Below are 25,008 nucleotides of genomic sequence, written 5' to 3' on the forward strand. Positions count from 1 at the left end.
ATGTGTGAAATACAGTACGTTACTATGGATACTGGTATGTGTGAAATACAGTACGTTACTATGGATACTGGTATGTGTAAGACACAGTATGTTACTATGGATACGGGTATGTGTAAGATATGTTACCATGGATACTGGCATGTGTAAGATATGTTACTATGGATACAAGTATGTGTAAGATATGTTACTATGGATACAAGTATGTGTAAGATGTTTCTATGGATACTGGTATAAGATATGTTGCTATGGATACTGGTATAAGCTATGTTTCTATGGATACTGATACGTGTAAGATATGTTTCTATGGATACTGGTATGTGTAAGCTATGTTACCATGGATACTGGTAAGATATGTTTCTATGGATACTGGTATGTGTAAGCTATGTTTCTATGGATACTGGTATGTGTAAGATATGTTACTATGGATACCGGTATAAGATATGTTGCTATGGATACTGGTATAAGCTATGTTTCTATGGATACTGGTATGTGTAAGATATGTTGCTATGGATACTGGTATGCGTAAGATATGTTTCTTTGGATACTGGTATGTGTAAGATATGTTTCTATTGAAACCGGTATGTGTGAAATACAGTACGTTACTATGGATACTGGTATGTGTAAGACACAGTATGTTACTATGGATACGGGTATGTGTAAGATATGTTACTATGGATACTGGTATGTGTGAAATACAGTACGTTACTATGGATACTGGTATGTGTAAGACACAGTATGTTACTATGGATACGGGTATGTGTAAGATATGTTACCATGGATAATGGCATGTGTAAGATATGTTACTATGGATACGGGTATGTGTAAGATATGTTACCATGGATACTGGTAAGATATGTTTCTATGGATACTGGTATAAGATATGTTGCTATGGATACTGGTATAAGCTATGTTTCTATGGATACTGGTATGTGTAAGATATGTTTCTATGGATACTGGTATGTGTAAGCTATGTTACCATGGATACTGGTAAGATATGTTTCTATGGATACTGGTATGTGTAAGCTATGTTTCTATGGATACTGGTATGTCTAAGATATGTTACTATGGATACCGGTATAATATATGTTGCTATGGATACTGGTATGTGTAAGATATGTTGCTATGGATACTGGTATGTGTAAGATATGTTGCTATGGACACTGGTATAAGCTATGTTTCTATGGATACTGGTACGTGTAAGATATGTTTCTATGGATACTGGTATGTGTAAGCTATGTTACCATGGATACTGGTAAGATATGTTTCTATGGATACTGGTATGTGTAAGCTATGTTTCTATGGATACTGGTATGTCTAAGATATGTTACTATGGATACCGGTATAAGATATGTTGCTATGGATACTGGTATAAGCTATGTTTCTATGGATACTGGTACGTGTAAGATATGTTTCTATGGATACTGGTATGTGTAAGATATGTTTCTATGGATACTGGTATGTGTAAGATATGTTTCTATGGATACTGGTATGTGTAAGCTATGTTACCATGGATACTGGTATGTCTAAGATATGTTACTATGGATACCGGTATAAGATATGTTGCTATGGATACTGGTATAAGCTATGTTTCTATGGATACTGGTATGTGTAAGATATGTTGCTATGGATACTGGTATGTGTAAGATATGTTTCTATGGATACTATTATGTGTAAGATTTGTTTCTATGGATACTGGTATGTGTAAGATATGTTACTATGGATACCGGTATAAGATATGTTTCTATGGATACTGGTATAAGATATGTTTCTTTGGATACTGGTATGTGTAAGATTTGTTTCTATGGATACTGGTTTGTGTAAGATATGTTACTATGGATACTATTATGTGTAAGATTTGTTTCTATGAATACTGGTATGTGTAAGATTTGTTTCTATTGAAACTGGTATGTGTAAGATATGTTACTATGGATACTGGTATAAGATTTGTTTCTATGGATACTGGTATGTGTAAGATATGTTACTATGGATACCGGTATAAGATATGTTGCTATGGATACTGGTATGTGTAACATATGTTGCTATGGATACTGGTATGTGTAACATATGTTGCTATGGATACTGGTATGCGTAACATATGTTGCTATGGATACTGGTATGTGTAAGATATGTTTCTATGGATACCGGTATAAGATATGTTGCTATGGATACTGGTATGTGTAACATATGTTGCTATGGATATTGGTATATGTAACATATGTTGCTATGGATACTGGTATGCGTAACATATGTTGCTATGGATACTGGTATGTGTAAGATATGTTTCTATGAATACTGGTATGTGTAAGATATGTTGCTATGAATACTGGTATGTGTAAGATATGTTACTATGGATACTGGTATGTGTAAGATATGTTGCTTTAGACCAGGGCCTATAGTGCACTACTTTAGACCAGGGCCTATAGTGCACTACTTTAGACCAGGGCCTATAGTGAACTATATAGGTAATAGGGAGCAGAATCTCATGTGTGTTGAGACCATGAATAGTGTCTCTACAAACCCTGGAAAGATTGACAGCAACAGAGAGGAGTATATGATATTTAGGTGGAAATAAAGACTTATGGCAGACTATTCTAACTCCTTATTAACATCCAAATATAATCCCCTGGAATTCACTATCAGGGGAGAGTCGGCTGCTGTTTGCACAACTCGTTCAGTAGTCATTACAATCATTGGCAGTAATGACAAGAATTCAATTTAATCATTAAATATAACATTTATACTAAGGGTGCGGATGGCTAACATTTGTGATTAGCTACTAAACATTCAATCTGATTTATTGAACATGTCCTTGTTACTGGTGCAATAGGAGTGTTAAGAAAAGTGACTCTGTAACGGGCCGGCTGATGGCTATTACACACACACACACACGCGCGCGCTAATGGAGGCTATAAGACTATAGATCACTGAGAATAAATCCCTAAAAGAGTGTTAAGATCACCCAGGAGCAGTAAAATAACATAGTGAATTATGGGATGTAAAAGGTTGTATTTACAGTATTCGCTATTAAGTGGAACACATGAACCATCTAGAAAATACCACATGAATCAATATTGACTAACAAATATAGAAGTTAAAACCTGATTGAGAAGATATTCAATAATATTCAATGGAAGTTATCATTTAAAATGTAAAAGAAATACAAAAAGGTTTAATTCCATGATAAAAAAATAGTTCATTTTTAACTCTGATGAAATCATCAAACACAGAACTACTGAACGCAAAAAAAAAAAAACTATTTTCCCTAATGTGTATTATAATTGAAAGGAATAAAGGTAGCGATATATATCTGTAACGACATCTGCATTTCTACTCTTTAGTGTCGCTGTTTAGTTCAGCGTCATTACAATCATTGGCAGTGTCTCAAACGACAGCCTATGACCATAGGGCTCTGGTCAAAAGTAGTGCACTACGTAGGGCCCTCTGGTCTCTGGTCAAAAGTAGTGCACTACGTAGGGCCCTCTGGGCTCTGGTCAAAAGTAGTGCACTACATAGGGGCCCTCTGGTCAAAAGTAGTGCACTACGTAGGGCCCTCTGGGCTCTGTTGGCTCTGGTCAAAAGTAGTGCACTACATAGGGGCCCTCTGGGCTCTCTGGTCAAAAGTAGTGCACTACGTAGGGCCCTCTGGGCTCTGTTGGCTCTGGTCAAAAGTAGTGCACTACATAGGGGCCCTCTGGGCTCTCTGGTCAAAAGTAGTGCACTACATAGGGGCCCTCTGGGCTCTCTGGTCAAAAGTAGTGCACTACATAGGGGCCCTCTGGGCTCTCTGGTCAAAAGTAGTGCACTACATAGGGGCCCTCTGGGCTCTCTGGTCAAAAGTAGTGCACTACATAGGGGCCCTCTGGGCTCTCTGGTCAAAAGTAGTGCACTATAGTGTAAATCCCCTGTTCTTTCATCTGCTCGTAATCAGATGTTTGATCTAGTTACTGCAGCTAGTTATATCAATTATATGCACTATTTTGGTGACTGTTGCTTGTATTGAATCCAAAAGACATGCAGACTTTCCCCCACTGATCTTTTCTCACACGTAGCTGAGCAACAAGACTCGACTTCCCAGCACCTGGCATGGACAGGCCTAAGTAAGTAAGACTCGACTTCCCAGCACCTGGCATGGACAGGCCTAAGTAAGTAAGACTCGACTTCCCAGCACCTGGCATGGACAGGCCTAAGTAAGTAAGACTCGACTTCCCAGCACCTGGCATGGACAGGCCTAAGTAAGTAAGACTCGACTTCCCAGCACCTGGCATGGACAGGCCTAAGTAAGTAAGACTCGACTTCCCAGCACCTGGCATGGACAGGCCTAAGTAAGTAAGACTCGACTTCCCAGCACCTGGCATGGACAGGCCTAAGTAAGTAAGACTCGACTTCCCAGCACCTGGCATGGACAGGCCTAAGTAAGTAAGACTCGACTTCCCTGCACCTGGCATGGACAGGCCTAAGTAAGTAAGACTCGACTTCCCAGCACCTGGCATGGACAGGCCTAAGTAAGTAAGACTCGACTTCCCAGCACCTGGCATGGACAGGCCTAAGTAAGTAAGACTCGACTTCCCTGCACCTGGCATGGACAGGCCTAAGTAAGTAAGACTCGACTTCCCATCACCTGGCATGGACAGGCCTAAGTAAGTAAGACTCGACTTCCCAGCACCTGACATTGACAGGCCTAAGTAAGTAAGACTCGACTTCCCAGCACCTGGCATGGACAGGCCTAAGTAAGTAAGACTCGACTTCGCAGCACCTGGCATGGACAGGCCTAAGTAAGTAAGACTCGACTTCCCAGCACCTGGCATGGACAGGCCTAAGTAAGTAAGACTCGACTTCCCAGCACCTGACATGGACAGGCCTAAGTAAGTAAGACTTGACTTCCCAGCACCTGACATGGACAGGCCTAAGTAAGTAAGACTCGACTTCCCAGTCACCTGGCATGGACAGGCCTAAGTAAGTAAGACTCGAATTCCCAGCACCTGGCATGGACAGGCCTAAGTAAGTAAGACTCGACTTCCCAGTACCTGGCATGGACAGGCCTAAGTAAGTAAGACTTGACTTCCCAGCACCTGGCATGGACAGGCCTAAGTAAGTAAGACTTGACTCCCAGCACCTGGCATGGACAGGCCTAGGTAAGTAAGACTCGACTTCCCAGCACCTGGCATGGACAGGCCTAAGTAAGTAAGACTCGACTTCCCAGCACCTGGCATTGACAGGCCTAAGTAAGTAAGACTTGACTTCCCAGCACCTGGCATGGACAGGCCTAAGTAAGTAAGACTTGACTCCCAGCACCTGGCATGGACAGGCCTAGGTAAGTAAGACTCGACTTCCCAGCACCTGGCATGGACAGGCCTAAGTAAGTAAGACTCGACTTCCCAGCACCTGGCATGGACAGGCCTAAGTAAGTAAGACTCGACTTCCCAGCACCTGACATGGACAGGCCTAAGTAAGTAAGACTCGACTTCCCAGCACCTGGCATGGACAGGCCTAAGTAAGTAAGACTCGACTTCCCAGCACCTGGCATGGACAGGCCTAAGTAAGTAAGACTCGACTTCCCAGCACCTGGCATGGACAGGCCTAAGTAAGTAAGACTCGACTTCCCAGCACCTGGCATGGACAGGCCTAAGTAAGTAAGACTCGACTTCCCAGCACCTGGCAAGGACAGGCCTAAGTAAGTAAGCATGTATTGTAATTATACTAGTCCTCTTCATCTCTCTCCCTGTCTAACTCTTCATCTCTCTCCCTGTCTAACTCTTCATCTCTCTCCCTGTCTAACTCTTCATCTCTCTCCCCTGTCTAACTCTCCATCTCTCTCCCTGTCTAACACGTTCATCTCTCTCCCTGTCTAACTCTTCATCTCTCTCCCTGTCTAACTCTTCATCTCTCTCCCTGTCTAACTCTTCATCTCTCTCCCTGTCTAACTCTTCATCTCTCTCCCTGTCTAACTCTTCATCTCGCTCCCTGTCTAACTCTTCATCTCTCTCCCTGTCTAACACGTTCATCTCTCTCCCTGTCTAACTCTTCATCTCGCTCCCTGTCTAACTCTTCATCTCGCTCCGTCTAACACGTTCATCTCTCTCCCTGTCTAACTCTTCATCTCTCTCCCTGTCTAACTCTCCATCTCTCTCCCTGTCTAACACGTTCATCTCTCTCCCTGTCTAAGACGTTCATCTCTCTCCCTGTCTAACTCTTCATCTCTCTCCCTGTCTAACTCTCCATCTCTCTCCCTGTCTAACTCTTCATCTCGCTCCCTATCTAACTCTTCATCTCTCTCCCTGTCTAACTCTTCATCTCTCTCCCTGTCTAACTCTTCATCTCTCTCCCTGTCTAACTCTCCATCTCTCTCCCTGTCTAACACGTTCATCTCTCTCCCTGTCTAACACGTTCATCTCTCTCCCTGTCTAACTCTTCATCTCTCTCCCTGTCTAACACGTTCATCTCTCTCCCTGTCTAACACGTTCATCTCTCTCCCTGTCTAACTCTCCATCTCGCTCCCTGTCTAACTCTTCATCTCTCTCCCTGTCTAACTCTCCATCTCGCTCCCTGTCTAACTCTTCATCTCTCTCCCTGTCTAACTCTCCATCTCTCTCCCTGTCTAACTCCCCCCTCTCTCTCTCTCCCTCCCTGTCTAACAGGACTGATGTTCATCAATGCCTGCTCTCTGCAGTACTGCAGTAGCATAAGCGCTGAGCCAGCTTCCCCACGCGGCTTTACATGACCTGACGGTAATACGGAGGCTATTAAGTCCTGATCTGAGCTCAACAAGCTGAAAAGGCCCATGGCAGTATAGGGAAGAGGAGCCCGTCCAGATACACATAGTCTCTCCGACATCTCTCTGACGTCCATCCATCCAGATACACATAGTCTCTCCGACATCTCTCTGACGTCCATCCATCCAGATATACATAGTCTCTCCGACATCTCTCTGACGTCCATCCATCCAGATACACATAGTCTCTCCGACATCTCTCTGACGTCCATCCATCCAGATACACATAGTCTCTCCGACATCTCTCTGGCGTCCATCCATCCAGATATACATAGTCTCTCCGACATCTCTCTGACGTCCATCCATCCGTCCACACATAGTCTCTCCGACATCTCTCTGACGTCCATCCATCCAGATACACATAGTCTCTCCGACATCTCTCTGACGTCCATCCATCCGTCCACACGCAGTCTCTCCGACATCTCTCTGACGTCCATCCATCCAGATACACATAGTCGCTCCGACATCGCTCTGACGTCCATCCATCCAGATATACATAGTCTCTCCGACATCTCTCTGACGTCCATCCATCCGTCCACACATAGTCTCTCCGACATCTCTCTGACGTCCATCCATCCGTCCACACGCAGTCTCTCCGACATCTCTCTGACGTCCATCCATCCGTCCACACGTAGTCTCTCTGACGTCCATCCATCCGTCCACACTCAATTGTCCTGACCAGAAAATTGTAAAAACTCTTCGTAGTGTTTTATAAAACACTAAATATAAAGGGCTGAACATGCAGATAAATGAAAGTCAGATCAATGAAAAGAGGATTTTTTTGCTGGGTTCCTGGGACTGATAGGGTTTGAACAAGCAGATCTATCCCACTGGGCACACTGGTTGAATCAACGTTGTTTCTGACGGTCATTTCAATAAAATGAACATTGGACCAACGTGGAATAGATGTTGAATTGACATCTGGGCCCGTGGGATGTCTTCATTTGACCGTGATCCAATAACATGACCCCCCCCATAAAATTATTCTGGCCATTGTGCTTCTACACCTGCATTTGCTTGCTGTTTGGGGGTTTTAGGCTGGGTTTCTGTACAGCATTTTGAGATATCAGCTGATGTACGAAGGGCTATATAAATAAATTTGATTTGATTTGAACAGAAGCCAGAGACGATACGAGGAGTTAGATCAACAACAGAAGCCAATGCGACAGCTCCAAAAAAATGTGGGGGGGGGCACATGGGGAGATTGGCGGAGTCAGGGTTCAGACCTGAGCCAACTCCCAGTGCTTACCGTGGGGAGCGTGTGACCGGTCAGGCACCATGTTATGCGGTGATGCGCACTGTGTCTCCAGTGCGCATTCACAGACCGGTGCACTCTGTGCCAGCTCCTCGCATTTGCCATGCTAGAGTGGGCATCCAGCCAGAATATAGATATGTTGCTGTCTCTATTATATCTAAAAACCAACTAAAATGTCTGTTGCTGCCTACTATATCTTTACTAATACCAATTTAACTTCCCTGCTATTTTACAATAAGTATGAACCACAGCTCAAAGTGTCACCTCTGGACTCCCCTCTTTGAACTGGTACGTGAATTGGAAGAACAGACAAATTCCAGGGAAGAAACATTTACAGTAACTGTGTCCTACACACCAGATTATCTCCTGTTCAATTCATTACCTTTTTCATCTGTTTTTTATAGACCTGCAGCTTTGTACATTTACCTACAATTATTTAATGGCATTTCAATTATTACTATTGTTAAAGGGAAAGAAAAACATGGGAGGCGACACAAATCCCCAGAGGATTCTGGATTAGAGCTTCAAGCAAAAAAAACAGTGCATAGGCTTCTGGGTGTTAAGGTAAATTGCCATGTGTAATCCCTTTAGTTCCAAAGGAGTATTAGCAGAAAATCCACAATACTTAACATGATTTCATAGTAACGGTGTGCTACGAAGGACACATATAATTGCGGGGTCAAATCTGCTCTGACGGAGACCCAGGATGGAACAATTGTAGTTTTGAGCAAAATGCAGACGAAAACCATTAAGGTTACATTTTTTTGTCTTAATAACAGAAGACACAGTGAATAGAAACATATTTGTTCAGCTGCCTCTGTCTTACCACACCTACACAGCAAATTCTCTGGTGTTAAATAAACACTGAGAGTGTTAAATTTAATTTCATTCGGCCTAATACAGTGGCCTGACACTCATGGTTTTACAGGCCTCATCAGGCCTGCAGGTTCCATTATGTTCACTTACAAAGCACTGTGTATTTCCTATTGGAATCCAGCCAGAGTGGGGATATCTAGCGTTTGCCATTTTTATTCACCCGCAATCTTGCATTCAGATGGAGTGCCGGGTTGGGAAGACCTAAGGTATAAGACTACCTAAAACATCTAAACTGGAACAACCATTTCAGTAATGGGTGCAATAAATCCAAGTAACAGATTGGATTCGTTTAGAGAAATGTTATTTATATTTGAGCAGCATAAGATTAATTAATCGATCAATGTACATGAGAAAAAAAACATAGATATTGAAACAAACTATTCTAAAAATATAACCTGCAATAGAGCATGCTGGGAAATATGATAATGATGGGTGTGGTTTTGGTTTAACACTGGTTATTAAAACCAACACCAGGGTTATTTTATAGCAACAAGTGTAAAATTAACACTAGGTAATTTGCTGTGTACCTTCGTCAGTAGAGCAATAACCATAGAGTTGTATAAGGGCCAACAAGAAAACACACCTACTCGTGACCGGTGATTTTATTGCAGGGAAAATGAAATCCGTTTTACCTCATTTTTACCAGTATGCCATCTGTGCAACTACAGGCGACAAAACTCTTGATCACCTTTAATCCACACACAGAAAAGCTGACAAGGCCCTCCCTCGTCCTCCCTTTGGCAAATTAGTCCATAACTCTATCTTCCTGCTTACAAGCAAAACCTCAAACAGGAAGTACCAGTGATGCGCTCAATACAGAAGTGGTTCGATGACTCTAAGCTACAGGAATGTTTCGCAAGCACAGACTGGAATATGTTCCTTGTTTCGTCCGATAACACTGAGGAGTTGACCACATCAGTCACCAGCTTCATTAATTGATGTCATTCCCACAGTGATCGTACGTACATACCCAACCAGAAGCCATGGATTATAGGCAACATCCGCATTGAGCTAAAGGCTAGAGCTGCCCCTTTCAAGAAGCAGGACACTAATCCATATGCTTATAAGAAATCCTGTTACGGCCTCCAGCAAGCCATCACTCAGGCAAAGTGTAAAAACAGGACTAAGATTGAATCCTACTAAACCGGCTCTGGTGCTCGACGGATGTGGCAGGGCCTGCAAACTATTACAGATTACAAAGGAAAACCCAGCCGAGAGCTGCCTAGCGACGTGAGCCTATCAGACAAGCAAAATGCCTTCTATGCTATTCTATGCTTCGAGTCAAGCAACACTTTTGGATGACTGTGTGATCTCGCTCTCTGTAGCTGAGGTGAGTAAGACCTTTAAACAGGTTAACATTCACAAGGCCGCTGGGCCAGACAGATTACCAGGATGCATACTCAGACCATGTGCTGACCAACTGGCTAATGTCTTCACTGACATTTTCAACCTATCCCTGACCTGGTCTGTAATACTAACTTATTTTCAAGCAGACTACCATAGTCCCCTTGCCCAAGGACGCCAAGGTAACCTGCCTAAATGAATATCGCCACGTAGCACTCACATCTATAGCTATGAAATGCTATGCTATGAAAAGGCTGGTCATGGCTCACATCAACACCATCATCCTGGATCCAATCCACTTATCATACCGTCCCAACAGATCCACAGATGACATGATCTCTATTGCACTCCACACTGGCCTTCTCCCACCTGGACAAAATTAATACCTATGTGATAATGCTGTTCATTGACTACAGCTCAGCATTCAACACCATGGTCCCTGACTCATTACCAAACTCAGGACCCTGAGACTCCCTTTGCAACTGGATTCTGGACTTCTTGACGGGTCACCCCCAGGCGGTGAGGGTAGGGAACAACAAATTAATACCCAAGAAGACTCGAGGCTGTAATCGCTGCTAAAGGTGCTTCAACAAAGTACTGAGTAAAGGGTCTGAATACTTATGGAAATGTCATATTTAAGTTTTTGCTTTGACATTATGGGGTATTGTGATGTCATTATGGGGTATTGTGATGTCATTATTGGGGGTATTGTGTGTACATTGATGAGGGGGAAAAACAACGTAATACATTTTAGAATATTAATATATTTTAGAATAAGGCTGTAATGTAACAAAATGTGGAAAAAAGTCAAGGGGTCTGAATACTTTCCAAATGCACTCTATGGGGATACAACCATCCCAGCTCTGTAGAATTTTCTGCAAAGAGACAGAATCATTAGATCACTTGTTTTGGTACTGTCCATATGTAGCTTGTTTTTGGTCGCAGGTTCAGGAATGGCTAAAGAATATAAACATTTACCTTGAGCTAACTCTGCAGATAGCACTGCTGGGTAATCTGAAAAGTCAATCGATCAATAATATAATAATGTATATCTTGAATTAACAATCTGTAGAAACTATGAGAATAGAACGTTTTATAACTTTTGTGAATCGTCACATCACATTTGAAAAATATATGGCAAATAGAAATCAAAACTGGATGGTGTTCAGAGATAGATGGGAGGGGTTGAGGAGAGCTGAAGGATGGGACTGGATGGTGTTCAGAGATAGATGGGAGGGGTTGAGGGAGCTAAAGGATGGGACTGGATGGTGTTCAGAGATAGATGGGAGGGGTTGAAGGGAGCTGAAGGATGGGACTGGATGGTGTTCAGAGATAGATGGGAGGGGTTGAAGGGAGCTGAAGGATGGGACTGGATGGTGTTCAGAGATAGATGGGAGGGGTTGAGGGGAGCTGAAGGACTGGATGGTGTTCAGAGATAGATGGGAGGGGTTGAGGGGAGCTGAAGGCTGGGACTGGATGGTGTTCAGAGATAGATGGGAGAGGTTGAGGGTAGCTGAAGGCTGGGACTGGATGGTGTTCAGAGATAGATGGGAGGGGTTGAGGGAGCTGAAGGATGGGACTGGATGGTGTTCAGAGATAGATGGGAGGGGTTGAGGGAGCTGAAGGATGGGACTGGATGGTGTTCAGAGATAGATGGGAGGGGTTGAGGGGAGCTGAAGGACTGGATGGTGTTCAGAGATAGATGGGAGGGGTTGAGGGGAGCTGAAGGCTGGGACTGGATGGTGTTCAGAGATAGATGGGAGGGTTGAAGGGAGCTGAAGGATGGGACTGGATGGTGTTCAGAGATAGATGGGAAGGGTTGAGGAGAGCTGAAGGATGGGACTGGATGGTGTTCAGAGATAGATGGGAGGGGTTGAGGAGAGCTGAAGGATGGGACTGGATGGTGTTCAGAGATAGATGGGAGGGGTTGAGGGAGCTGAAGGATGGGACTGCATGGTGTTCAGAGATAGATGGGAGGGGTTGAATGGAGCTGAAGGATGGGACTGGATGGTGTTCAGAGATAGATGGAGGTGTTGAGGAGAGCTGAAGGATGGGACTGGATGGTGTTCAGAGATAGATGGGAGGGTTGAGGGGAGCTGAAGGATGGGACTGGATGGTGTTCAGAGATAGATGGGAGGGGTTGAGGGGAGCTGAAGGCTGGGACTGGATGGTGTTCAGAGATAGATGGGAGGGGTTGAGGGGAGCTGAAGGATGGGACTGGATGGTGTTCAGAGATAGATGGGAGGGGTTGAGGGAGCTGAAGGCTGGGACTGGATGGTGTTCAGAGATAGATGGGAGGGGTTGAGGGAGCTGAAGGATGGGACTGGATGGTGTTCAGAGATAGATGGGAGGGGTTGAGGGGAGCTGAAGGATGGGACTGGATGGTGTTCAGAGATAGATGGGAGAGGTTCACATACTTCACATACTTAGTTCAGCAATATTCTTGGGATAACTGGTGTGAACCGCTCTCTTGGGGTCATGCCACGGCATCTCAATCGGGTTAAGTTCAGGACTCTGACTGGGCCACTCCAGAAGAAGTATTTTCTTCTGTTGAAGACATTATTTTCTTAATTTACTTCTGTGTAAACCCTGATCCTCCCTCCACCAGACTTTACAGTTGGGATGAGGTTTTGATGTTGGTGTGCTGTGCCTTTTTTCTCCACATAGTGTTGTGTGATCCTTCCAAACAACTCAACTGTAGTTTCATCTGTCCACAGAACATTTTGCCAGTAGAGCTGTGGAACATCCAGGGGCACTTTTGCAAACTTCAGACGTGCAGCAATGTTTTTTTTTTTTTAGCAGTCGCTTCTTCCGTGGTGTCCTCCCATGAACACCATTCTTGTTTAGTGTTTTATGTATTGTAGACTCATCAACAGAGATGCTAGCGTGTTTAGTGTTTCACGTATCGTAGACTCGTCAACAGAGATGCTAGCATGTTTAGTGTTTTACGTATCGTATACTCGTCAACAGAGATGCTAGTGTGTTTAGTGTTTCACGTATCGTAGACTCGTCAACAGAGATGCTAGCATGTTTAGTGTTTTACGTATCGTATACTCGTCAACAGAGATGCTAGCATGTTTAGTGTTTCACGTATCGTAGACTCGTCAACAGAGATGCTAGCATGTTTAGTGTTTTACGTATTGTATACTTGTCAACAGAGATGCTAGCATGTTTAGTGTTTCACGTATCGTAGACTCGTCAACAGAGATGCTAGAATGTTTAGTGTTTACATATCGTAGACTCGTCAACAGAGATGCTAGCATGTTTAGTGTTTCACGTATCGTAGACTCATCAACAGAGAAGCATGTTCCAGAGATTTCTGTACGTCTTTAGCTGACACTCTATTGTATTCAATGTAGACAAGAAAAATACAATACTTTGTGTGTTATTAGTTAAAGCACTGTGTTTGTCTGTTGTGACTTAGATGAAGATCAGATCCAATCTGATGACAAATTTGTCATTGTCGTTATTCTCTGTGCATTTATTCCATGTGTCAAGTTTAACATTTAAACTTGAACTCTTTAAGACTCGGTACTGGTAGTCCCTGTATATAACCACATTATTACCTGGTACTCCCTGTATATAACCATGTTATTACCTGGTACTCCCTGTATATAACCACATTATTACCTGGTACTCCCTGTATATAACCACATTATTACCTCGTACTCCCTGTATATAACCACATTATTACCTGGTACTCCCTGTATATAACCATGTTATTACCTGGTACTCCTGTATATAACCACATTATTACCTGGTACTCCTGTATATAACCATGTTATTACCTGGTACTCCCTGTATATAACCACATTATTACCTGGTACTCCCTGTATATAACCACATTATTACCTGGTACTCCCTGTATATAACCACATTATTACCTGGTACTCCCTGTATATAACCATGTTATTACCTGGTACTCCCTGTATATAACCATGTTATTACCTGGTACTCCCTGTATATAGCCATGGTATTACCTGGTACTCCCTGTATATAACCTCATTATAACCTGGTACTCCCTGTATATAACCATGTTATTACCTGGTACTCCCTGTATATAACCACATTATTACCTGGTACTCCCTGTATATAACCATGTTATTACCTGGTACTCCCTGTATATAGCCATGTTATTACCTGGTACTCCCTGTATATAACCATGTTATTACCTGGTACTCCCTGTATATAACCACATTATTACCTGGTACTCCCTGTATATAGCCATGTTATTACCTGGTACTCCCTGTATATAACCACATTATTACCTGGTACTCCCTGTATATAGCCATGTTATTACCTGGTACTCCCTGTATATAACCACATTATCACCTGGTACTCCCTGTATATAACCATGTTATTACCTGGTACTCCTGTATATAACCACATTATTACCTGGTACTCCCTGTATATAACCATGTTATTACCTGATACTCCCTGTATATAACCATGTTATTACCTGGTACTCCTGTATATAGCCATGTTATTATCTGGTACTGCCTGTATATAGCCATGTTATTACCTGGTACTCCCTGTATATAACCATGTTATTACCTGGTACTGCCTGTATATAGCCATGTTATTACCTGGTACTCCCTGTATATAACCATGTTATTACCTGGTACTCCCTGTATATAACCATGTTATTACCTGGTACTCCCTGTATATAGCCATGTTATTACCTTGTACTTCCTGTATATAGCCATGTTATTGTTATTCGTTATTCTCTGTGCATTTATTCCATGTGTCACATTTAACATTTAAACTTTAACTCTACATTGTTGAAAAAGGACCTGTCAGTCAGCATTTCCCTGTTCGTCTACACCTGTTGTTTAGGAAACATGTGACGAATAAAATGTCATTTGATTTTAGGTCTTTCTTGAAATCCAAACATTGTTCTTGATTTATGTGAAATTGGGAAGGTTTAAAATCATATCTAATAGATTAGGATGGTCTCTGGTCTAAAGTAGTGCACTATATAGGGAATAGGGTTCCATAGGGCTCTGGTCTAAAGTAGTGCACTATATAGGGAATAGGGTTCCATAGGGCTCTGGTCTAAAGTAGTGTACTATATAGGGAATAGGGTTCCATAGAGCTCTGGTCTAAAGTAGTGCACTATATAGGGAACAGGGTTCCATAGGGCTCTGGTCTAAAGTAGTGCACTATGTAGGGAATAGGGTTCCATAGGGCTCTGGTCTAAAGTAGTGCACTATGTAGGGAATAGGGTTCCATAGGGCTCTGGTCTAAAGTAGTGCACTATATAGGCAATAGGGTTCCATAGAGCTGTGGTCTAAAGTAGTGTACTATATAGGGAATAGGGTTCCATAGAGCTCTGGTCTAAAGTAGTGCACTATATAGGGAACAGGTTTCCATAGGGCTCTGGTCTAAAGTAGTGCACTATATAGGGAATAGGGTTCCATAGGGCTCTGGTCTAAAGTAGTGCACTATGTAGAAAATAGGCCGGGTGCCATTTGTGATGGACTCACCTGAGAGAAGTTGAGTCCGTTGAGTGGGTGACACTGCTCCTCCACCTTCTCCACAGCTCCTGTTCTCTTCCTCATCCTCTCTGCCTCCTGGGCCAGGTACAGATCCAACACCGGGACCCCCCTCGTCTTAATGTCCGCCTCCGTCAACGAGTTCACCATCAACATCACCCACACAGGCCTCTTCCTCTCCCAGTTCCCCGCTATCGCATTAAACAGGTAGTCAGCGTAGAGGCCTTTACCCCTCTGGTCAGGAGTCATCCAGAATGGCATCATGAGCTTGACGTACTCCAAGTGCCTCTTGAGGCGTCTGTAGATGTCTCTGGGTAGAACGTCCTGTAGGGTTCCCCCCTGGGGGAGGAGCTGGCAGCTGGTCAGGGCTGAGATGGTGTAGGGGTCCGTCAGGTCCAGCTCCAAGTAAACCATGTTACTCTCCTGGAAAGCCTTCTTGGAGTTCTCTGGGATAAAGTCCCAGACGCGTGTAAGGGGCGTGGATCGTGCCGTAGAAGTAGGACGGAGGGTTACGTTTGATGGTCCACAGGAAAGAGTTCAGATCACTTTGCTACCGATGCGGAAAAGAGTAAAGAAGACATGAGTGAATTTGTAGTATTATTAACAGGCTATAAAACCTCATTCATGATTTTTGGTCAACCCAAAACCTTATGTCCTTAATATGCGTGTGTGTGTCTGTCTGTCTGTCTGTCTGTCTGTCTGTCTGTCTGTCTGTCTGTCTGTCTGTCTGTCTGTCTGTCTGTCTGTCTGTCTATCTGTCTGTCTGTCTGTGTGTGATGTCATTTACAAAATATGTCACTAAAGTTAAACAAAGACATGGACAAACAAACCATTTTAATAGCTGGCTGGTCTAAAAACAGACTTGCAATAAACAAAAATGACTACTAGTTTTCATCCACTGCAAATAGACAGTGTGAACATGTAGCTATTTAAATTGACCGAGACTTTTGATTCTACGTGCGATAGGCCATTTGATGCTCGGTAATGGACTGATAACGTCTTATCAGCAGAACACTTGACAGCGCTCTAGACTCACACAATAAACATCCGAAATTATCTGCGCTCTTAGAGGATGGAGAAACTTTACAGGAAAACACCTAGACCTACTTTTTTGAGGTTCACACTTATTTGTGGATTAGACTACACTCGCGGATGAATGAAGTAGCCTAGAACAACACATTTTGGAAATGAAAAGTGAAGAAATAATCATTTAGGCTAACATATGTATAGGCTAAAACTAAACAGTGGACATTCAGATACTCAAATCCCAGTGCCACTGGAGATTTTAAAAATGATGAAAAAAGCCTCATTTACTTAGATGTTGGCTAAGACATGAATTATATTCAATTGGACGTGATATTAGCGGACTTACTTTCCTTTTTAGCTCGCAGTTAGAGGACTCCCGGAGGCTCCATTGGTCGGCTCCTTTCACCATCAGTATTAGGAACGCTTGAATAAATGTGACCCAAGAGACCAGCATCGTAACTCCCAACGTGCACGCTATTTTTACAACGTGTCGCAAGATGAAGCAAGATGAACAATTCGTTCCTGGGAAAATTACTTAAAATTATTTTCCGAATTTCAGTTCCATTGAAATAAGTCAAACACGCCGACATATAGCCTATCTACCTTTCTGCCGCCGGAAGAACTCATGTTTGAGCGAAATTGCATTCAATACTTTGAGTGATGTTTTTCCCCACTTGTGTGAAAGCATTGACGTTATTTTGTGTCTATGTCTTCATGCTGTTGTCTTGAATCTGACACTTTCCCGATCCCTCATATTTGATAATAAAGTGCTATGCATGGCACTTGATGGAAGCTTACAACTTGCTCCGCGATAGTAGGCTAGGCTACAATCCTCAATGAGATTAAAGCAAATCTAACTTTCCAGTCTTTGATAGGCCACACTTAGAACCGAGCAGATTGTGCACAGCCAGTAAATTAGTATCCAAAGTGCACGCAAGCAACAGGTTCTAAACTAAACTTCGTGCGTCCTCAGGTTCCCGGAATGAGCGGTGGAATTCCTCGCCACAATGTTGTTACTACTCCGCTGTTATCTACTTCCAAACACAGGCCCGCAGAAATAAATGATTTCACCGGTGCTGTTCGGAATTCGAACGTAGCAACACTTTCTCCTGAATTGGTTGTCCAATTCCAAGCGCCATCAACAGTTCCCAAATCCTCGAAGAAACTTTCTCTATCGAGTCCTCCTTGTTTCCATAACTCCAGACTCCCCTCATTTCTCTCACAGTGTTGCTGGAGTGTGTAAGCATCTCTATGTTAGGCTCATGCATGGGGCACTACCTACCCCCCTGCCCCCACCCTCTCGCTCCACTCCTCCACCCCTCCCCACTGTGCAATAATCTGATTTAACATCTAACCCCCCTTCGCGGTTCGTGGCGAGAGTAGTACATTCATTCACTTCAAAAGTAGAATCCGAATATGGTCTGATCTGCTCCTCAGGACTTTATCAGGGGTCGACAAGATTCGGCTTTTCCAGAGCCCTCACAGCGGCAGGAGTGAGAGTGGTTGAGCCCTCACAGCGGCAGGAGTGAGAGTGGTTGAGCCCTCACAGCGGCAGGAGTGAGAGTGGTTGAGCCCTCACAGCGGCAGGAGTGAGAGTGGTTGAGCCCTCACAGCGGCAGGAGTGAGAGTGGTTGAGCCCTCACAGCGGCAGGAGTGAGAGTGGTTGAGCCCTCACAGTGGCAGGAGTGAGAGCGGTAGACTACCAATTAATGAACACTAAGAATAGGGCAACCAAACAAAACAAACTTTATTAAGTCAAAATGTTTAAGTATGAACCAATAAGAAAAATACCACAACTTTTATAATAGCAAATTATATTACTAGTAGATTACTATTTAAGGTAGACAGATAACCTGTTGTGAAAACATTTTGAAATATCACACGCTTTTTCATTCTAATGGTAAGTCACTGATTGTCCTTTATTGAGTGGGCATGTAAGGATAATGGGCTGTGTTGACTATTAGTGGAGGAGCCATTGAGGAGGGCAGATGGGTGTTGGATTTCCTGTAGTTCCATAATGTCCTACAAACCAACAGCTATTACCATTAGAATACACCCGCCAAGGGCACCGTTGGGCTCTCATTCATTCTTCCTGCCCTTAAAAGCAACACTCAGTTAATAGCCTACATGTTGATATGGACTAAAGTAAAGAGACATCCGTCTGTTAAAATGTCAATGAAAATATTGAGTAAAGACGAAGACAGTTGGTTTGTTGGCAAATAAATCTGACACAACACACAATGGAATCGATAGTTCTATAGATTGTTGTGTTATCTGTCTGGCAATACTAGGCAACAGCCAGGACAATGGGCTTAGTGTGTCGGCCAACTCAATGATAATGTATTTGGACATTTTTCATTGATTTAAACAAGCTTATTTGAATGTGTATAAAACTATAGAAAATATACGTTATTTTAGTGATGAAAAAAAAGATGTACTATTTTTTTTTTTTTTTTAATGCTATTTCTCATCCACTCAACTACTAAAGGGTGGCTTGGGGTGAATCCCATTTAAATTCCAATCTATTCAGGAAGTGCACTGAAATTCCAATTACCTTCAACATTTTTCAATTAGGAATTAGGTTTACTTCATGAATTGACTGGAATTTAAATGGAATTGATCCCAACCCTGCCTGAAGGTCCAAATTAGTGATTATAATAGCTACTTCTCCCTGACCATTACCCATAGAACCTGTAGGAGCACCCTCTAGTGGCTGAAAACAGTCTCTGAAAGAGATTCCTTTTCTTCCCAAATGATTCTTACACCTGGAAATATGTCCTGAAGTTAACCTTGTTTTGTGATAAAGTAGAGACAGTTTTGCCTAGTTATGTCATATGTCAACAAAGCCTTGATATCTGTCATTGATTGGCTTCTTAACAGCTTCCAACCCCAAGCCCTAAGGCTCCTGAACAGCTAATCAAATGGCTACCCAGACCCATATTTTACACTGATGCTACTCTCTGTTTATAATCTATGCATAGTCACTTTAACTCTACCTACATGTACATATTACCTCAACTACCTCGACTAACCGGTGTCCCCGCACATTGACTCTGTACCGGTGCCCCTGTATATAGCATCCACATTGACTCTGTACCGGTACACCCTGTATATAGCCTCCACATTGACTCTGTACCGTAATTGTATATAGCCTCCACATTGACTCTGTACCGGTACACCCTTCATATAGCCTCCACATTGACTCTGTACCAGTACCCCCTGTATATAGCATCCACATTGACTCTGTACCGTAACACCCTGTATATAGCCTCCACATTGACTCTGTACCGGTACCCCCTGTATATAGCCTCCACATTGACTCTGTACCGTAATACCCTGTATATAGCCTCCACATTGACTCTGTACCGGTACACCCTGTATATAGCCTCCACATTGACTCTGTACCGTAACACCCTGTATATAGTCTCCACATTGACTCTGTACCGTAACACCCTGTATATAGCATCCACATTGACTCTGTACCGTAACACCCTGTATATAGCCTCCACATTGACTCTGTACCGTAATACCCTGTATATAGCCCCCACATTGACTCTGTACCGGTACACCCTGTATATAGTCTCCACATTGACTCTGTACCAGTACCCCCTGTATATAGCATCCACATTGACTCTGTACCGTAACACCCTGTATATAGCCTCCACATTGACTCTGTACCGGTACCCCCTGTATATAGCCTCCACATTGACTCTGTACCGTAATACCCTGTATATAGCCTCCACATTGACTCTGTACCGTAATACCCTGTATATCGCCTCCACATTGACTCTGTACCGTAATACCCTGTATATAGCCTCCACATTGACTCTGTACCGTAATACCCTGTATATAGCCTCCACATTGACTCTGTACCGTAATACCCTGTATATAGCCTCCACATTGACTCTGTACCGTAATACCCTGTATATAGCCTCCACATTGACTCTGTACCGTAACACCCTGTATATAGTCTCCACATTGACTCTGTACCATAATACCCTGTATATAGCCTCCACATTGACTCTGTACCGTAACACCCTGTATATAGACTCCACATTGACTCTGTACTGTAATACCCTGTATATAGCCTCCACATTGACTCTGTACCGTAATACCCTGTATATAGCCTCCACATTGACTCTGTACCATAACACACAGTATATAGCCTCCACATTGACTCTGTACCGTAATACCCTGTATATAGCCTCCACATTGACTCTGTACAGTAATGCCCTGTATATAGTCTCCACATTGACTCTGTACTGTAATACCCTGTATATAGCCTCCACATTGACTCTGTACCGTAATACCCTGTATATAGCCTCCACATTGACTCTGTACCGTAATACCCTGTATATAGCCTCCACATTGACTCTGTACCGTAATACCCTGTATATAGCCTCCACATTGACTCTGTACCGTAATACCCTGTATATAGCCTCCACATTGACTCTGTACCGTAATACCCTGTATATAGCCTCCACATTGACTCTGTACCGGTACACCCTGTATATAGTCTCCACATTGACTCTGTACCGTAACACCCTGTATATAGCATCCACATTGACTCTGTACCGTAACACCCTGTATATAGCCTCCACATTGACTCTGTACCGTAATACCCTGTATATAGCCCCCACATTGACTCTGTACCGGTACACCCTGTATATAGTCTCCACATTGACTCTGTACCAGTACCCCTGTATATAGCATCCACATTGACTCTGTACCGTAACACCCTGTATATAGCCTCCACATTGACTCTGTACCGGTACCCCCTGTATATAGCCTCCACATTGACTCTGTACCGTAATACCCTGTATATAGCCTCCACATTGACTCTGTACCGTAATACCCTGTATATCGCCTCCACATTGACTCTGTACCGTAATACCCTGTATATAGCCTCCACATTGACTCTGTACCGTAATACCCTGTATATAGCCTCCACATTGACTCTGTACCGTAATACCCTGTATATAGCCTCCACATTGACTCTGTACCGTAATACCCTGTATATAGCCTCCACATTGACTCTGTACCGTAACACCCTGTATATAGTCTCCACATTGACTCTGTACCATAATACCCTGTATATAGCCTCCACATTGACTCTGTACCGTAACACCCTGTATATAGACTCCACATTGACTCTGTACTGTAATACCCTGTATATAGCCTCCACATTGACTCTGTACCGTAATACCCTGTATATAGCCTCCACATTGACTCTGTACCATAACACACAGTATATAGCCTCCACATTGACTCTGTACCGTAATACCCTGTATATAGCCTCCACATTGACTCTGTACAGTAATGCCCTGTATATAGTCTCCACATTGACTCTGTACTGTAATACCCTGTATATAGCCTCCACATTGACTCTGTACCGTAATACCCTGTATATAGCCTCCACATTGACTCTGTACCGTAATACCCTGTATATAGCCTCCACATTGACTCTGTACCGTAATACCCTGTATATAGCCTCCACATTGACTCTGTACCGTAATACCCTGTATATAGCCTCCACATTGACTCTGTACCGTAATACCCTGTATATAGCCTCCACATTGACTCTGTACCGTAATACCCTGTATATAGCCTCGCTTGTTATTTTACTGCAGCTGTTTAATTATTTGTTACTTTTATTTTCTATTTTAATTTTTTTCTATTTTTACTTTTTCACTTAAAACTTTTTTTAAATTTATTTTTCACTTAACACTTATTTTTATTTATTTTTTCTTAACTCCTTAAAGTACTGTTGGTTAAGGACTTGTAAGTATGCATTTCATTGTAGTCTACACCTGTTGTATTCGGTGCAGTTTTTGGGGGTGATTTGATTTGATCAGATTATCTACCAATCAAACAGGCATCACAGCACTGGGACTGAATCATGTTCTATTGATTGTAAAAAAATATATATTGTATTGTCACCGTGGAACCCAGAACTGGGGTGGAAGGCAGCCTAGTGGTTAGAGCATTGGACTAGTATCCGAAAGGTTGCAAGATCAAGTCCCTGACCTGCCAAGATTTTTTTTTTTTTTTTTTAAAGCTGTCGTTCTGCCCCTGAACAGGCAGTTAACCCACTGTTCCGAGGCCGTCGTTGAAAATAAGAATTTGTTCTTAACTGACTTGCCTAGTTAAATGGAAAACAGTGGCAAGTGCTTCTGAGTGGAGTATCCTGCCTAAATACAATGAATGATACCATCAAACTAATAGGAAAGGTTTCAATTATTTTATTCCATTACTTTTCTTGCTATTTACTACATGGCATTCATTATACACCACATACTCATGAACTTCATACCTCTTACATCACCCATGTCCATGCCCATGTCCATGTCCATTCCCGTGCCTATTCCCATTCCCATTCCCATTCCCATGCCCATTCCCATGTCCATGCCCATGTCCATTCCATTCGTGCCTATTCCCATTCCCATTCCCATTCCCATGCCCATGCCCATGTCCATGTCCATTCCCATGTCCATTCCCGTGCCCATTCCCATGCCCATGCCCATGTCCATGTCCATTCCCATGCCCATTCCCATGCCCATTCCCATGCCCATGTTCCCAAGTTCCTGTACTCTCCAGGCCTAATCGTGCCTCTGAAGTATGGTTCCTCATATATCAGCCAGTGGCCATCCATCACGCTGCAGGACATGCAGTTTTTCATGCGGTAACGATCCAAGATGGAGTCACAGTCGTCCATCATCTCATACTTTCTGACCTCCGAATGTCCTCTCTCTCCTCAGATCCTCTGTACATGAGGATCAGGAAGAGGGACACGATGCAGTCACTAATTTTAAAGTACTAGTCAGGGTACTTGCCCCTCTTCATGAAGTTCTGGTTTCCTAATGTACTTGTTTCGGTCGTAGATCATACAACAGCCGCTCTCAATCCTGCAGGATTGTCACCTGCTCAAGTAGGAGCTCATTTCATTGTAGTTGCTGTTGCACTCATAGGAACGACCCTGGAAGTTCCTGTCCTCATAGAAGGTCGGCAAATCAGATCAAATGAGATCATGACTGCCTACTTCTGCTTCCAGTTTACAACCGGAAGCTCGAATAGGAAGTACCCTTGACACGGTCTGTTGAGAAATGGTCACCAGAATCAGAGATTTTGCTACAGGACTGCTTTGCTAGAGCTAATTTGAATATGTTTTTAGATTCAGCCAATAACATTGACGAGCTAATCGACTCCATAAGGAAATGCATTGGGCAACGCCCACAGTGAAGGTTCACTGCTTTCCTAATCAAAAGGTTGGCACAGAGGTTGACACTCAACTAAAGGACAGGGCTATCGCAGACAACCCTGAGGCTACGGCTGAGTACAGGTACAAGTACCGCAGATTTAATGCACGCTTCGACAACAAAAACTACGTGCCGGTGTGGGTGGCCATCACCGACCCAGAGGGCCGGGTGATCTCGCTCTCAAGGTCGACGTCAGCACGGTCAACACTCGCAAGGCTGCGAGGCCAGACGGTATTCCAAGGGTCTTTCTCAGAGCATGCGTAGAACAGCTGACAGGCATATTTAACAGCCATTTTCAACCTCTCCTGGTTCCAGTCTGTAACCGCCATGATCAAATCAAATCAAATTGATTTATATAGCCCTTCGTACATCAGCTGATATCTCAAAGTGCTGTACAGAAACCCAGCCTAAAACCCCAAACAGCAAGCAATGCAGGTGTAGAAGCACGGTGGCTAGGAAAAACTCCCTAGAAAGGCCAAAACCTAGGAAGAAACCTAGAGAGGAACCAGGCTATGTGGGGTGGCCAGTCCTCTTCTGGCTGTGCCGGGTGGCGATTATAACAGAACATGGCCAAGATGTTCAAATGTTCATAAATGACCAGCATGGTCGAATAATAATAAGGCAGAACAGTTGAAACTGGAGCAGCAGCACGGCCAGGTGGACTGGGGACAGCAAGGAGTCATCATGTCAGGTAGTCCTGAGGCATGGTCCTAGGGCTCAGGTCCTCCGAGAGAGAGAAAGAAAGAGAGAAGGAGAGAATTAGAGAACGCACACTTAGATTCACACAGGACACCGAATAGGACAGGAGAAGTACTCCAGATATAACAAACTGACCCTAGCCCCCCGACACATAAACTACTGCAGCATAAATACTGGAGGCTGAGACAGGAGGGGTCAGGAGACACTGTGGCCCCATCCAAGGACACCCCCGGACAGGGCCAAACAGGAAGGATATAACCCCACCCACTTTGCCAAAGCACAGCCCCC

General features: G+C 43.4%; 1 protein-coding gene across 1 annotated transcript in view; it reads right to left on the reverse strand.

Moving 5' to 3' along the window:
* trabd2a (TraB domain containing 2A) overlaps window positions 1–17,285 on the reverse strand; it is a 128,305-nt gene extending 111,020 nt beyond the window's left edge. Inside the window, 3 exon segments of the mRNA XM_042326404.1 lie at window positions 15,731–16,202; window positions 16,204–16,289; window positions 17,112–17,285. Coding sequence (XP_042182338.1) covers window positions 15,731–16,202; window positions 16,204–16,289; window positions 17,112–17,219 — 666 coding nt within the window. The 5' untranslated portion in view covers window positions 17,220–17,285.
* Window positions 17,286–25,008: the final 7,723 nt, after the last annotated feature.

This window comes from Oncorhynchus tshawytscha, linkage group LG09, assembly GCF_018296145.1.
Source record: "Oncorhynchus tshawytscha isolate Ot180627B linkage group LG09, Otsh_v2.0, whole genome shotgun sequence".
Lineage (NCBI taxonomy): Eukaryota > Metazoa > Chordata > Actinopteri > Salmoniformes > Salmonidae > Oncorhynchus > Oncorhynchus tshawytscha.